Source organism: Nilaparvata lugens, chromosome 7 (genome assembly GCF_014356525.2).
Source record: "Nilaparvata lugens isolate BPH chromosome 7, ASM1435652v1, whole genome shotgun sequence".
NCBI lineage: Eukaryota > Metazoa > Arthropoda > Insecta > Hemiptera > Delphacidae > Nilaparvata > Nilaparvata lugens.
This window is the reverse complement of record NC_052510.1, coordinates 40854773-40871825: the sequence shown is the minus strand read 5'-3', so window position 1 is coordinate 40871825 and position 17053 is coordinate 40854773. Positions and strand designations below refer to the sequence as shown.

Sequence of the window (17053 nt, the reverse complement as noted above, 5' to 3'; positions counted from 1 at the left end):
TGTCTACCTATCATTGTCATATTCTTTGCCTCGTTTTCAACTCCAATACCAAAGAGTTGGTAAAATATTTTCGCCTATCGCTAATAAGCTCTTTTCCGCCTAGTTGTCTATTATACTTGTTTTTCTAATCTTCATCATCTTCTTTTCCTACTAATCCTCTTCTTCTCTACCCGTCTGTTCACCATATTCTCCTTCCTGTTATTGATCTAATTTTTTCTCATTCTTCAGCCAAATCCATCATCTTCTCAACTTCTCTTTCTAAATTTTCTTTCTCTATCACACCCCTTCTATGCTTCCTCACTACTTTCTTTTCAGAATTACTCATGTTTTACATCACACATACTATTCTTGCTTCTCTCTGCCTTCTCTAAACCCTACTTCTATGATATCCAGTTACCTGGTTGATCTTCAACTCATTCTTCGCCTTCAACGTCTCATTCTCTTTTAGCCTTCTTGTGCTGCCTTCGTTTCTTCTTCTCCTTTGTTTTTTATACTACACCTCCTTTCTTTCCTGCTCGTCGAATCTTCAAATTTTTCTCTTTCTACGTCTCATCTCTCCTTCTACTTTATCATCTCGTCATTCAACATGTCTTTCTCGTTGGTCATCATCTTTTATACCTCCTTCTCCTCATTCTCCTCCTCCTCCATCTTTATCTATTTTTTCTTATTTTATCTTCTTCCTCTTCTTTTTTTCTCCTTCTCCTTCTTCTTCTTCTTCTTCTTTGCCTGCTAATTCGACCACACACCCGAAATACTCTGAAGCGATAACGATTGTGGACCGACCGGACTTAGTTGTTGAGCTTTGGTGTCGGACAGCGGACAGCGTCGGCTCACTTCACCCCTTCCAAACTACTAATGAGCTGTTTTAAAATCAACTTCAAACTGTCAGCATTCCTCATCGATAACATCAATTCACGTCATTCAACCAATGCTGACAGTGTGAATCTCACCGTACCGTCCGCACCACAAATAATAGGTGACCAGTCCTTCTTTTCCCTCTCTCTCTCTCTCTCTCTCACTCTCATTTGCTTTATCAGTTTTATCAGTTCGATTTCGCCACTCTGACTGCGACTGCTATCATTAGTGAAGGCGGCAGTAGCAACATGAGAATCGAATTAAAAAAGTCGAAACATCGGACTCCGAAAACCAGCAAACTGCTCCTAATCGACCGGAAACTGTGGCTCAGATGACCACACAAAACTGTACTGACATTCATTTTCAACTTTCAGTATTCCTCATAAATAACACTGACGTTTCCCATTCAACCAATGCTGAAAGTTTCAAGTGAATCTCCCAATAACATTTTTTATCGCTCATGATTAATAATGTTTGGGAGGAATTCACTAATGTGGTCTAGGCCACTATCATACTATACTGCTAAGAATGTCCTGTGTTTTTAGTCATTTCATTGAGAAATTATTGGAAAAGCAGATTGATCTGATTGGATATTCAAGAAGATTATTAGATAGACATATTCATCGACATTGCAATTATGAAAAGTTCAAGAATATGAATGCCGTATTTATAATTGATTTGATTGGATATTTAGGATATTATTAGATAGAATTATGAGGAATTCAAAAATAGAAATGCCTTATTCTTGATTGGAGATCTTATCAAAGTCTCACTATGAGGACAAGAATTGATTTATATGTTATTTAAGTTAGATAACTGTGCAGCCGCAACTTCCCTATAAACCTTGAATTCACACCACTTGTGATATTCGAAATGGGATTACCTATAGGTGTAAAATAGTAGTTGACAACGATTTATCGTGTCTAAAAAATACAGTCGTCTACAATATAACAAAACAAATTAATCTTCCATTGCAATGAAACACATAAACAACACAATAGAAAACACTGCAGCACACAAAACACAGAAGAACAATACACAATATTGCATTAATTGTTGAATGATGCACTACTTCCAGACCCCTTTTCCATTCCAAATACTCTATTTTCCTATGCACCGTCCAAAAAACTGTCTACTAATTACAAAACAATGCAAAATAGGGTGATTCTATAATGCAACCAATGATTGAAATATCAAGCAGAACAATAAGCAATTTCCATAACAGTCGGAGGATTCAGATTGTGATACTAAAATCTTATAATTACAATAATTGATAAAAATCTCTAATTGTTTACAGGATGCAGCAACCAAATCAGGATACAGGTTCCAGAATCCACACCCAACCAGACTGAAGGATATTCAAAATAGTTTTTGGAAAGAGATGGTGAGTTCTGATCCAAGTTTGCATGAAACCTTTTTCTCTAATATTCAGCTTATCTCTATTTTTGGGATTCTAGAATATGAGGCGAATTCAAGTCCAGGTCTTAACGATATCCATTGATAATATTCAATGTTTTCAGAAATTAATGTTTCAAGCTGTCAACACACACTAATACGATATTATTTTCATATTTATTCAACATATCAATCGTGAGACTTTTTACAACATCAAAGTGGAGAATAAAAACTTATTGTTCATTAATCGAACACGATAGAGAAGGAATTATGACTTGAGTTGCTAAGAGTGATTCACGAATAAATTAGAGTTTATTCAACTATGTGGATAAAAGATTGCATTATTCATAACATTTACCATCACAAATAGACTCAAACCACACAACAAATTTATTGGATTACGTTAAATTTTTTCACGAATAAAACATACTGATTCTAACTTCAAAACGGAGCTTAACTGATTGAAACGCACAACAAATTCATTATATTCCAATATTTTTTCTACCTTCAACGAAGAACGAAAATTGGCACAACCGATGCAAGATATCAACACTGATAGATAAGAAATGCGCGGAACAAATTCATCTGATCAGATGCAATTTTTTCCAAGGGGATTTACAGTTTTTTCAGTGACTTGTCAACATGAGAGCCGCAAGTGTGGATGCAACAGCATATTTTCAATCGTGGATGCATTTCGGATCGACTTTTCAACTTCTCAATGCAGGAATGCAAGTCTCAGTGACACCGCATGTCTCAAGTGCTTATTGCAAAGTAGAAAGCAATCCTTGCTCTTCAAACATCTACCCGGGTCGCTCACTTAATAAATAATACATAATACCGTTGCTTTGCTTCTCACTTACATTCAATATAGAGCTTCCAAAGCCTCAAAGAATCTAATTTAGGACATAACATGTTACATAGCTAGCATAATACAGTGCTTCTAGTGAATATAATTTAGGTGATAGGTAATTATAATTTCCATAGGTAATATTAATTACCATAGGTAATTATAACATGATTAATAATTATAATTTATAATTTAGGTAGTGAATATATGCATATGCATATGTAGCTTATATACATTGTATACAATATTGAAATTCTGAAGAATATAATTTGAGGTACATGATAGGTATGTGAAGTATATGTAGCCTCTGTACATTATAGAAACGCTGAATATTGTAGCTTCTTGAGAATCTAATTTAGAACATCCATATATATTATGTGCTCGATAAGTATGTGAAGAATATGTAGCCCCTATGTGCACTATAGAATATTGGCATAATAAGGAGCTTCAGAAGCGTAATATAATAAGATTAAAATATATATATATCGGGGCACCGAGCTTCGCTCCTTGATTGTTTATTGACTTTTGATAAACCAAACACAATTCTTTAAAATGATTGGGGAAAGACTAACAGGCACAGCCCAAAATTGTCTCTTCCCCGAATTTTGATTTATACACTATAAAAATAATAGTCCAGAAAGTTTTTTATGTTCCATACACTAAAATTCACGTTCAATTTTCTGTTCAAACATTTGAAAACAGAAAATTTCTAATTTATATTATTTACAAACAAAATTGAATAACAAAATAACACTTACTAATCACTTAAAATTGTCAAATAATGATAAACTTTGAAAATTATCATATTCTCTAGTTTAGGAGGATTATCATGTCATGTCAACAAATCAGATTATATTGATCAAGTCAATTGAATTGTCTAGCTAGATAGAATTTCTCGCTGATTGATTATGATTACACAGCTGGAAATAATTCTGTCTCTCTCCCACCCAGACACACGCATCTTCCGTTATCGAGATACGACGAAATTATCATCTGTTTTCCAAGGATGAATTATCCTTTTCATGTCCTTCAGCGAGTTTTCCCAGGGATGAGACCTAGTGCAATCGAATTTTTATTTATTTTTATATCATAAACCTGCTATGTTCCAAATTTCGTGAAAATCGTTAGAGCCGTTTTCGTGATCCGTTGAACATAAATAACCATATAAATATCCAGATAACCAGATATAAAAATAGCCAGATATATACAGAAATTTCTCGCTTAATACAATAGGATAAATGATATAAAAAGATTCGAAATGTATAAATGATACAATAAAATATAAGATATATGATTGTAAAATGCTGAGAATGATGTGAAGAATACGTAGACTCAGTAGAATATAAACAATATTATACAACTTGTAGAGTACATGATTTCGGATAAATAACAGTACTTCTGATAAGCATGTTGTGATAATATAATGCAGAATACATGTATTCTGTGCCGAATGGAATAATAAACAGTATATGTATTTGATGCAGAATAACTAAGTTAAGCAGTAAACGGTAGCCGATTTAAGTAGTATTTATTCAGGAATTACCTGACTCCTTCCTTGCATGGGAAGATGCGAAACTGAGAGAACGTAGAGAGAGATCAGGTGTACGAAGAAGTGAGAATAGAGAAAAGTGGAGACTATATTAATAAAAAAGATATGAAGAGAAGGAGATAAAGTGTGTGGCAAGAAACCGATTCAGATTTGCAAAACAAGACTTGGAGAAGACGAATATCTCGAAGGACAGCAAAGTAAATAGAAGCTGGGACAGAAAGATACCAAAAAGTGAAAATGTTATGTTAGGAAGATAGAGGAGAAAGGAAGAGAAAAATAACAAAAGATGTGAAAGACTGAAGAGATGGAAAGAATGGGATCACAATGATTAGAAATAGGGGGAGAAGAACAGGGGAAGAAGCGGGTGACGATGAATAAAGGAATATGATAAAAAAAGGGAAAAGTCCAAGAAGAAAGAGAAGAGGAAGAACAAGATGAGGAAAAAATACAAGAGAAGAATAATATTGTGGTAGTGCGGCAGGGCGCATTAATCTTGTCCAGTCAGATTAGTTGGTTGGTATGAAGCAAGAGCTAAATAACAAGTTTTTTATTATTATTTATTTTGCACTACAGCGCCAGTATCACTAAGCAGCAGCTATTAGAGTGAAATTCATAAAACTGGCAGCATTCCTTCTGAATAGCATCACTGCTTCCCATTCAACCTTTGCTGTCTGTTTGAAGTGAATCCCACTAGTCTGGCTTAACCTGGCGCCTAACCTATTTATTATTTAAATCGACTTTTAGAACCAGAAAAAATTATCACAAATGCTGAGAAAAAACAACAATTAATTCGAGTTTAACTGGTGTGAAGGTTGCACTACGTGACAGGATTCCCCAATATTGAAATTAACTGCTGAGTTGCGTGAGTTTAACACCTCTAAATTTGATCGGGTTTCCTCAGACATATTCAGAACGAAATAGAAATGGGAAACTAGAATTGTGCTAAATACTGTATTCAAAAAACGTTATGAAAAATACTTGGTGATGTTGTTCGTCTATAATCATAGTGATAATGTTTACCATCGAATGAATTAGATTACTCATTAATCGAATCATCTATCAATTAATCATACAATTTATTCAATAATTTAAAATTAATACAATTGATACCAACAGAATTGGTACAATGAATAAACTATATCCAACAATTCTTTTCTTGCACATAAATAGTCCAAATGAAGATCATTTTGGAAATGATTCCTCGTGAGCCATAAAGTTCATAGATCAACATGAAAATACTTGATACTAGAGAATTTATACAGGTATCTCAATTGAGATTATAATTATTCATGAATCATATCTTATACAGGTAGAACTGCAATGGAATGTTTGCAATTCTTAGTTACTACTATTTACCGTGGAGATTGTAACATATTAAATCTGGGTAGACAAAAAGCCCTAACAGAAACAGTAATAGGTCTGAAATAAAGTAACTGGCTAATATCGCCAAATAGATAATAACTAAGATTAGATAGCATCAGCTTATTCTGGCTAAATGGTACAAGAACCTAAAAAGGATTTGAAGGAAGTTTATTGCTCATAAATAGATTATTATATAAAATATTTGAAGATTGAGGTTATGTACATGTATTCACGGATCGGTGACCTAGAGATCGATCAAACCGAGGAACGTAGAATCTGACCAAAACCCCTTGGCAGAGCTTTATTGCAATCAGATGGTGTGCAATATGAAAAAACACCCGTCCACGTGGCTAATTATTAGGTAGCATGGAATTAATATTAATGTATAGAATATTAACTAGCATGCAAAGAGCATAAATAAAAACCAAATAAAAATAATTTAATGTATTCAGGAAATAAGAGTTACCAGGCGCATGAATACCGAATAAAATTGCATGCACCAATAGTAAAACGGTAGTTAATAGGCGGCAACTGTAGGCCAGTTCAAAAATATTTCTATATATTTATATAAATGTACTAGATTTTGTGTTAAAATTTGTGTAATCTATGTTATCGATATGGCTCGAATGCAAAGAAATTATTAATCATATAATCTAAGCAATATTTTGGTATTTTTTGTAAGATCTATTTGAACCTAAATGGCGGAGGACTAAGATATTTAAATTTTATGCTAATTTGAAAGTCGGAAAGAGGATCTGTAAAACTTGAGAAGGAAGAACCAGCACTCGCCAGCCAAATGCCACCATAAGAGGACCCCAAATATTTTAGAGCGAAGTACCTTACTAATGATTTTGTAAAAGTTAAAGTTAAAGTAAATTATTAAATTTCTTAAAAGACTTCGTGATGCTATGTGAAGCAGAAGTCATTTTCATTTTGAATTAAACTTATAACCCCTTGGAGGAGACGATTCCGGCTACCATATTCCCGGACCACATGGAGTTGGATCGACATCGGCGGCTTACAAGAAGATTTTCGACACGTGAGTGATTAAATTTGAATTAGTGATGGGCGCCCTAGTGCTTCGAATTAATCTGATGATCAAAGCTAGCTCGCCGAAAGGGTTTTATTATAAATTGAGAAATTAATAAGAGTAATACTTGCGCAAGTAAAATTAGTATTAAAGGTATTTAATTGAAAGAAAAATATAGATCAATATTTTAGAAATTCTATTAAATCAAAGAAGTACAAAATCTAGGCTATTAAAACATATGCATATAATATTTAATTTTTTGCAATACAATTTGCGATAATTTATTATAGTTCTAATTCACTAGATGAATGGCTCTACCTATTCCGTCAGGTGCCGAATCTTGCACCCTGAGATAAAAATATATATGCGATACAAATAAATCTACTAAATACTAGAGATTTTAATATATATATATATATTTGGATTATTAGTGGCTAATTTATCAAGCTGATCTTAGAGCACACATTTTTTGATTGAATTATCCAAGTCGACAAGTATTAGCAAGCGCATATCGCAACTACATGCAACAGAATGCATATGATTTTAAGATAAAGGCACATGGTAATGATTCGTGCCATAAATCTAGAATATAAAGTTAGCCTGTGATATTTTTATTGATTTCAATTATTGTTCTATTTTTATATTATATTTTTTTATCGCTCTATATATATTTTTTGCCTCGACTGATCTTTGCATTATTTATGTAATATATGTATGAAACTTTCATGGTGTGCAATTTATTTTTTATTCCTCAACTCTATAGTATAAGTATCATTTATATATATATTTATTATTTATTGAATTACAAGAGTTATTGGAGAAGCCCATATCTAGGCCTATCAAGATTTTTTAAGACTGAATACTATTAGAAAACCACGACCTAATTATATCAAATCTCATGCTTTACCGACTGATGCCAAGCAGGAGGCTAATCGTTATTTAAATATAAAGAATAACGTGACACAAAGACATGTCGCCCAACGTGATAGGCCACGGATACGGCACAAAGACATGTCGTACCAACGTGGGACTGATGATGAGAGCCAAGCTCATTGAATAATTATTTGAAATTAAGTCAATAACCATATTGAAAATTATAGATAACTTATACGAGTTGTGAGGAAAACTGGCGAAGGAAATTTGTATTACTTTTTGGGGAAACAAGAGCTTTAAATAGAGAGAAATTATATGTTTTAAAGAAAATTTTATATTATTAGTACTGTGAAAAATTACATGTTTATAAAGAGAGATTATATTTTATAAGCCTAAACTGCTATTACTTTCTAGTCAAAAATATATTAGGTGTTTAAGCCGGTTGGAAAATAAGTCGCAGCCTGTAAACTAGCCAAGAATAAATCAACAAAACATTGGGGGCGCTAGAGCATTGTAAAAAACTTAAGTATAAATACCTTGTTGTAAGAGTATCCAAACACTTTACACATCACTGTTCACTGTAAGTCCCGGTTTGTGTCTCTTTTTTAAGCATCTTCGCTTATCATTTTTGTCACTGTTTAATTAGCATTTATCATATTTGACATAATGAATCACACTCCCGCAAACTCTGAAGTTTCATATATGTACGGCGGTTGCACAGATCCCACTTTGTCGACTCCAAGCACATCAAACCCCACCACGGTAGATGCCAATACGCCACGAGAAAGGGAACCAGGAAGCGTCGGGTCGATAGTCTTCGATCCACCAGGTCTGCAACCTCTATCATCCACTCGAATCGACGCCGCTGACACACCATTGAATCAACGGATAGTAGAGATCAACTTTGAAGGGGGCGAGGAGCAGCCTGCCGAACCCGCATCTCCAGAGGCCGAGTCACATCTGAGCAAACAAAGTCTATTTTCAGTCACAGAGCTAGATCCTTTTCAAAAGGTAATGATGGAACAAACTAGCAGTATGTTCAATATTATGCTACAAAACACAATGGACAAAATGATGCAGGAGATTAAAAAAGAGAATGTGGAAATGAAAGAGGCAAATAAGCAAACAATGGAACAGGGCATGAAAGAGACAGCGGGCGCTATAAAATCAGTAGAACGACGGTTGGATACTATTGAGGCTAAAGTAGAGAATCATAGGGAAGAATTAAAAGCAATGATAAATCTACAGAAAGAAAGTCAGGATAAAGTTACGGCAGGATTATCGGAAAGGTTGGATACGGTTACATGTGAGCTCAACGAAAGGATAGATAACCTAACCATACAAATCACTACACCCATTCAGGATATAACCAATAACATTAAGGCCGATTGCCACCAAGAAATCCACAAACAAATTACCGTTGCCAATCAAACATTAACAACTACAGTTGACAAAAATATTAACAGTATTAAAGAAATACAAAATAAACAGATTAATATGTCCACAAAAATGAACCAACTGCAAGGTAGCATCAATCAAAATACTGAAACCTGTAAAGCTTTAAACGGAACTCTACTAATTCAAAAATCCACTCTGACTCAATTAAATCAAGAAGTAAACGCAAATAAAATTACACATAATAGTCAATGGCAGATAACACAGGAAAAAATAATAGCATTGGAAAATCATATTCAACAACAACCTCAAGGGACTCAAACAGACAACCTCAACGTACATAGTATATTACAAGGACTAGGAAAATTTGATAATACTGATCGCCATTTGCAACCTCAACCATTCATTGATCAGATAAAATTAGTACAAACTCTTGCACCTACCTCTTGGAATTTTTGGCGTCTCCGTTTGACTAATTTATTGATTGGCGAACCCCTGATGTTCTTTCGGAGTAGAGCCCATGAATTTACATCATTGGATGAGTTTGTCGCTGTCTTCCTGGAACAGTATTGGAGCAGAAGTAAACAGTTGGACGTGCTAGCGGACATTATATCATGCGAGTTCAACCCTAACTTAGACGGTGCATGTACCACTTTCGTCACTGCCCTACAGTTTAAAAATTCTCAATTGAGCGAGCCCATTAATGAATCGGCATTAGCAAGTATTATTTTAAAGAAGCTACCGTATCAAGTTAGAATGGCACTCGCCACACAACCCATTACTGATTGTAAGCAGCTGATAAATCATTTATATGGCATACAGTCTGCAATGGCAATATCAAACCACCGTTCAGACCAGAGATACGCACCAAATCTACATAACTCAAAATTTAATCAGTATAACAGCCAAAATTATGAACCGGTATCATATGATCGCTACCGATCTGCTCCTCAATTTGAACGCCGCTATGAGCACAGGCAAAATGGTAACTGGAATAATGAAAAATTTCAAAATCGTACAACCAACCACTATGCCCAGCAGAGCAATCGTAGGAATCACTATGATGGCCGTGATCGATTAAACTCACATAATAATCACACACAAAACAATTACAACAGAAATTATAAACCGCCACCTCAACAAGTAAGTACAAATTATACATTAGCACATGCAATAGGATTGAATCAACAAAAAACCCGGAACCCAGCACCCAACGACCCGCCACCAGATATACAGAAAACTACAGCTAATAAACCAGGACTATATGATACCCCCGATATAACAAGCACAAGCTCAAATGAAACAAACCAAGAAAAGCCAGATATTTCAACGTCATACACCACATTCAGAAGTGATTTACCAAAAACATTATTAGAAGAACCGAAAATATTAGAAAAACAGATGTTAATACAAGACAGCCTACCACTAAAAAACGCCGCCCACCATGCAATTAAAACCAGCCACAAACATCAACCCATATTAAGTATTCTGTTTCCCACCGAAGAGCAACCCGCCACCAAAGAGTCACTACTAAATATAAGCAGTCACCAGGATCATGCTATAATTAAGGAGTTGATGAATATAGAACAAACTGAAAATGTAACAGATCCGCGCACCGAACCTACAACCGCTTATCAAGGGACACCACCGAAGCAAACCAAGGACCCCATGGAAGAACGAGAGGATGGCATCCAGGACAAGAGGAGCGACCACCGCAAGGCCCGGAGACGAAAGCGCCCGAGGACACCCGACCGGTATCAGGACGAGGAGGACAGCATACAGGACCGAATGAAGAAGATGCATCGCAAGGCCCGGAGGCGAAAGAAAAGGAGGAACCACGCGCGCGCATACCGGCCGCATGCACGCTTCAAGAGCCCGAGGAGGATACCGGACCGGGACCAGGTTGGAGAACAGACCACCGACGTCATGCATCCGCGGCACATTCGTTTTAAGGAAGATGATCAACGATGTGACCGGAATAATAGGCCAAAGAAATATAACAAAAATGGAGCTACTGATAGGAATACTAATATGGATTCATGCCGGGAAAATAATGGAGTGGACTACTTATTGAGACTGATGAAGGATAAACGGTGTCTAGGAAGAGTGAAAGAATTAAAAAATAATATTAATAAAATGGAAGTACCTGGATATTATACTATTGAAAAGATGATAAATGTTTGGATATTGTGTTTAATGTTTGTTATGATGGCTGTGATATTAATAAAATACTGTGTTGTAGATATGAGGGAAAATATTGTATTGTTGGTATTGAAAGAATCTATTATTGATAATTGGGAAGCTAATATTATAAAAATGTTTATTGTCTTGAGCATAATGATTTATAATGAACAGAGATCAAGAATATTAAATGAAGATAAGAGGAAAGATGAATTAAAATTACATGATGATTGGAATAAGAATGGATTGAAAGGAATTATCATAAATGAAGCTTGGAATTATTTAAAGGAATACACCGGATACAAGGGCTTTAAATTTATGAAGGATAAGTTATCAATAGGACAGCCTCACAAATCAACAGCAGATAACCTCACCAGCCTACAACATCTACAAACAGAATGCAAGAAGATGCAAGTAAATCACAACATTTCCACATGCAATATCGTTGAATTTGAAATAAATATGATAAGAAATCAAGGAAAACATTATTATCAAACCGATTACTAACCTTCCTTAATAAATTTAATCTTGGTATAGGACCGCGTGGCAACAATCCAATGTTTTAATTCCTTCCAGCCGTTAGAAGCCTGCAATAAGAAAAAGAACAATTTTTAAATATGTAATTAAATTATATACATCAGATAAAAAAGGACACAAGCGGGGATAATAAAATTAAAATTTGTTAATTACCTTTTTAAGAGAAAAATTGAGCAGTTAGGTTAGTTATGAAAGTCGACAGCAAATTCTGATGTAACATGTAGCACTATGAAATGTAGAACAGCGACCAGCTGAGCAAAGCCACCTAAATCAAATATGTGACGTCTGTTGAACATATGTTTATAAAAAGAAATACTGTACCCAAAAAGTTATTTATTATTGTTATTTATTATATTTATTAATGTCGATATATTTATTTATATGTTTTATATTTATTACTTTTAATTATGCCACGTTTGTTACCTGAAAAAGACTTAAAGTGAATACCAGCTACCAAAACCAAAGAGCCATTAGCAAAAGAAAAGTATTGTACCTGATGTATAGAAAATTATTTATATTAAGACCTAAGAAATACTATAAGATATAAGCCCAGAAGTTTTGTGAATCGAAATTATTGTCTAAAAGGAATCATTGTGAGAATTATGAAATGTGTGTAGTTAGGTTGGCGGCCCTGCAAGCGGCGAATTTAAAAATTACTATATGTTAAGTGTTGTCAGGAGGAGTACGTTTAGAAGTTTATATTTATGATATTTTATGTGTGTTGAGGAGGAGAATTTGTTATTGTATTTGATAAAGGTATAAAGGAGATGCAGCAAATATGTCTGCGAACTGTGATAGAAGTATGAGAGTATAATTTATAAATAAAGTATAGTGTATATCGATGTATTGAAGGGTGGGTTTTCATTAAAAACATTGTGATTCTCAAATATTTTGAATTCAAACCCAGGGGCGCGTGTAACATATAAATCTGGGTAGACAAAAAGCCCTAACAGAAACAGTAATAGGTCTGAAATAAAGTAACTGGCTAATATCGCCAAATAGATAATAACTAAGATTAGATAGCATCAGCTTGTTCTGGCTAAATGGTACAAGAACCTAAAAAGGATTTGAAGGAAGTTTATTGCTCATAAATAGATTATTATATAAAATATTTGAAGATTGAGGTTATGTACATGTATTCACGGATCGGTGACCTAGAGATCGATCAAACCGAGGAACGTAGAATCTGACCAAAACCCCTTGGCAGAGCTTTATTGCAATCAGATGGTGTGCAATATGAAAAAACACCCGTCCACGTGGCTAATTATTAGGTAGCATGGAATTAATATTAATGTATAGAATATTAACTAGCATGCAAAGAGCATAAATAAAAAACCAAATAAAAATAATTTAATGTATTCAGGAAATAAGAGTTACCAGGCGCATGAATACCGAATAAAATTTGCATGCACCAATAGTAAAACGGCAGTTAATAGGCGGCAACTGTAGGCCAGTTCAAAAATATTTCTATATATTTATATAAATGTACTAGATTTTGTGTTAAAATTTGTGTAATCTATGTTATCGATATGGCTCGAATGCAAAGAAATTATTAATCATATAATCTAAGCAATATTTTGGTATTTTTTGTAAGATCTATTTGAACCTAAATGGCGGAGGACTAAGATATTTAAATTTTATGCTAATTTGAAAGTCGGAAAGAGGATCTGTAAAACTTGAGAAGGAAGAACCAGCACTCGCCAGCCAAATGCCACCATAAGAGGACCCCAAATATTTTAGAGCGAAGTACCTTACTAATGATTTTGTAAAAGTTAAAGTTAAAGTAAATTATTAAATTTCTTAAAAGACTTCGTGATGCTATTGTGAAGCAGAAGTCATTTTCATTTTGAATTAAACTTATAACCCCTTGGAGGAGACGATTCCGGCTACCATATTCCCGGACCACATGGAGTTGGATCGACATCGGCGGCTTACAAGAAGATTTTCGACACGTGAGTGATTAAATTTGAATTAGTGATGGGCGCCCTAGTGCTTCGAATTAATCTGATGATCAAAGCTAGCTCGCCGAAAGGGTTTTATTATAAATTGAGAAATTAATAAGAGTAATACTTGCGCAAGTAAAATTAGTATTAAAGGTATTTAATTGAAAGAAAAATATAGATCAATATTTTAGAAAATTCTATTAAATCAAAGAAGTACAAAATCTAGGCTATTAAAACATATGCATATAATATTTAATTTTTTGCAATACAATTTGCGATAATTTATTATAGTTCTAATTCACTAGATGAATGGCTCTACCTATTCCGTCAGGTGCCGAATCTTGCACCCTGAGATAAAAATATATATTCGATACAAATAAATCTACTAAATACTAGAGATTTTAATATATATATATATATTTGGATTATTAGTGGCTAATTTATCAAGCTGATCTTAGAGCACACATTTTTTGATTGAATTATCCAAGTCGACAAGTATTAGCAAGCGCATATCGCAACTACATGCAACAGAATGCATATGATTTTAAGATAAAGGCACATGGTAATGATTCGTGCCATAAATCTAGAATATAAAGTTAGCCTGTGATATTTTTATTGATTTCAATTATTGTTCTATTTTTATATTATATTTTTTTTATCGCTCTATATATATTTTTTGCCTCGATTGATCTTTGCATTATTTATGTAATATATGTATGAAACTTTCATGGTGTGCAATTTATTTTTTATTCCTCAACTCTATAGTATAAGTATCATTTATATATATATTTATTATTTATTGAATTACAAGAGTTATTGGAGAAGCCCATATCTAGGCCTATCAAGATTTTTTAAGACTGAATACTATTAGAAAACCACGACCTAATTATATCAAATCTCATGCTTTACCGACTGATGCCAAGCAGGAGGCTAATCGTTATTTAAATATAAAGAATAACGTGACAAGATACACCACAAATTTTATCAAAATACAACTAGATTGTGAGTACATTTTTTGGAATGATCCAAGAGTCGTAACAACTTAGTGGAATTCTCATTCAGTATCAACCAAACACACATTCAACATTCTTGCAAGCGATAAAGTTCCCAGTCAAGCTGAAACCAAAGGTGCCACACAAATCCAATACTCCCAAAGATTATCAAGATAAGAGGAAACAACCAAAAATCCACAGGTTATCTCAATCTTCCCTAACAAGACTAACGAACGCTATTGTAAATAACAAATTGAAGACAGCTAATCTTAAAACACAAAGTTGACGAGTGTGTAAGTCGAATTTGATAGGTTTAAAGGCAATTTCTGTGGTTTAAAATTCTTCTGGGTGCTTCAAATTTAGAATTATCGCTGCCAATCAGAGCCGGTAGAAAGTTGTCACCTGCATTTTTCTCAAATTTGGAATGCCCAGTAGTCGATTGATCAGTAAGATGAAGAGTTTATTGGTGCAGAAAATTTCAGGCATTTCAACCGTTAGTGAAGTTATCGACAGGCAACAGGTTCAACGCAATTTAAAATTTTTAAATCATTGACTTTTTACACCTCGAGATATTTTATGACTAAATATTTTATGATTTATACAACATAGTTTACACCTGAAATTAGTGGAAGTCAATAAGACTATCTATAGATTGATTCTAGAGGTTTTATCAACAATAGTTTAGTGAAAAGCTCTGGTTCCCTATGAATTTCTTCTCAGCGGAGGAGAAAGAGGATACCTGGGGGTCTTATGCGAGTGTTCACACATTGGCACATTGAGAATGTGAACGCTCTCATAAGAACCATTGTAATTGTTTCCCCGGTCCCCCCTGTCAGGCAGTTATACTCTGCATAAACTTATTGGAGAGCAAGGCTTAACGGATGAAACTACAGTACATAAATAAAATAAAATTAATGTTTCAGTTCCTATAATAGGATGATAATGATGTTGATTAATGGAAGATAGTGGTAGATAATATTAGTATTCGCGATTAATAATAAATTGATGAAAATGACTAATACATGTAGAATACATGAAGCAAGTATGACACTCAAGATCAATGAAACTATAGAATAAAATACATATTCAGCAGAGTATAGTTCGATTTCTTATTGGATTAGCCTATTGCTAAAAATTCTATTATATCATTGTTGAGATTCATAACCGCAGCTTTTGCAGCCTTTTCTCATCACCCACACTTAAAAGCCTTAGATTCATGTGGGAGGTGAATTTGTTTTTCAATAGGTAATTAAGAGAGCTTATTTGTAATTATTTCTCAAGCATCCATAATTCATCAATTATTGTATGGACCTGTTGTCTGCACCGAATTTCTAATGATACTCAATACTGTTGAAAAGCCTACGGAAATTGTATAATTTTTCAATATGGTAAGTTAAGCTTTATTGTCTTCATTCAATTTTAGTTTTTAATCATGTATTAGTTAATCTCTCCATTGCTGAATCTCTGGATTTTTCGCTTCCTAATATCACGATGCATGAATATTCGATAACTTATTTAGGTAATTGGATATTGAACATGATTTAAAAAGAATCAGTCATGAACCTCCCCCCACCACTCATTCACTGCTGGAATGTCATCTTCTTTGAATACTTGAACATTGCTATGTAGGCAGTGAGAATAGTATGCCAAACTTCGAGTTTGTATTCAACATAATTTAATCTTGAGAAAGAATAAACGGTTCTACACATGATGCTTATTTCTTACTAGCAGGTTACCCGTGCTCCGCAAGGGTCTATTTTAAAACTTGACAAACTGAAAACATTACCCATTGGAATCTTGAAGAGTTTGAAATAGGTTTAGAACCATCCTTCCATCCATCTGGTTAATTAAACATTTATATGAAACATTTCAAGTTAATCAGTCCAGTATTTTAGACGTGATGATGCGTCAAACATAATTTTCCTATCCCGTACGAGCCAGTTCTTTCCTTTATCATAGTATAGATGAGATCTTAAACTTGGTGCTTACCTAATAAAGTGACAGAACTCAAATCTCGTTTAGAAACCTTCCTCTACTTAATGCCAACCTGGCAAAATTATACTAGTTATTAATTTATTTGCCAATTTTAACTAC

The 17053-nt window shown here is 34.0% G+C and overlaps 2 protein-coding genes across 3 annotated transcripts in view; one reads left to right on the top strand and one right to left on the bottom strand.

Annotated features, from left to right (window-relative positions):
• Positions 1 to 17053, bottom strand: part of LOC111043725 (serum response factor homolog) — a 164860-nt gene that overhangs the window by 57608 nt on the left and 90199 nt on the right. The gene's annotated exons all lie outside the window — the stretch shown is intronic.
• LOC111060684 overlaps positions 1 to 17053 on the top strand; it is a 60813-nt gene that overhangs the window by 19262 nt on the left and 24498 nt on the right. For both annotated transcript variants that reach the window (XM_039432785.1, XM_039432786.1), the window contains exon 2: positions 2153 to 2239. In XM_039432785.1, coding sequence (XP_039288719.1) covers positions 2153 to 2239 — 87 coding nt within the window. The remainder of the gene's footprint in view (positions 1 to 2152; positions 2240 to 17053) is intronic.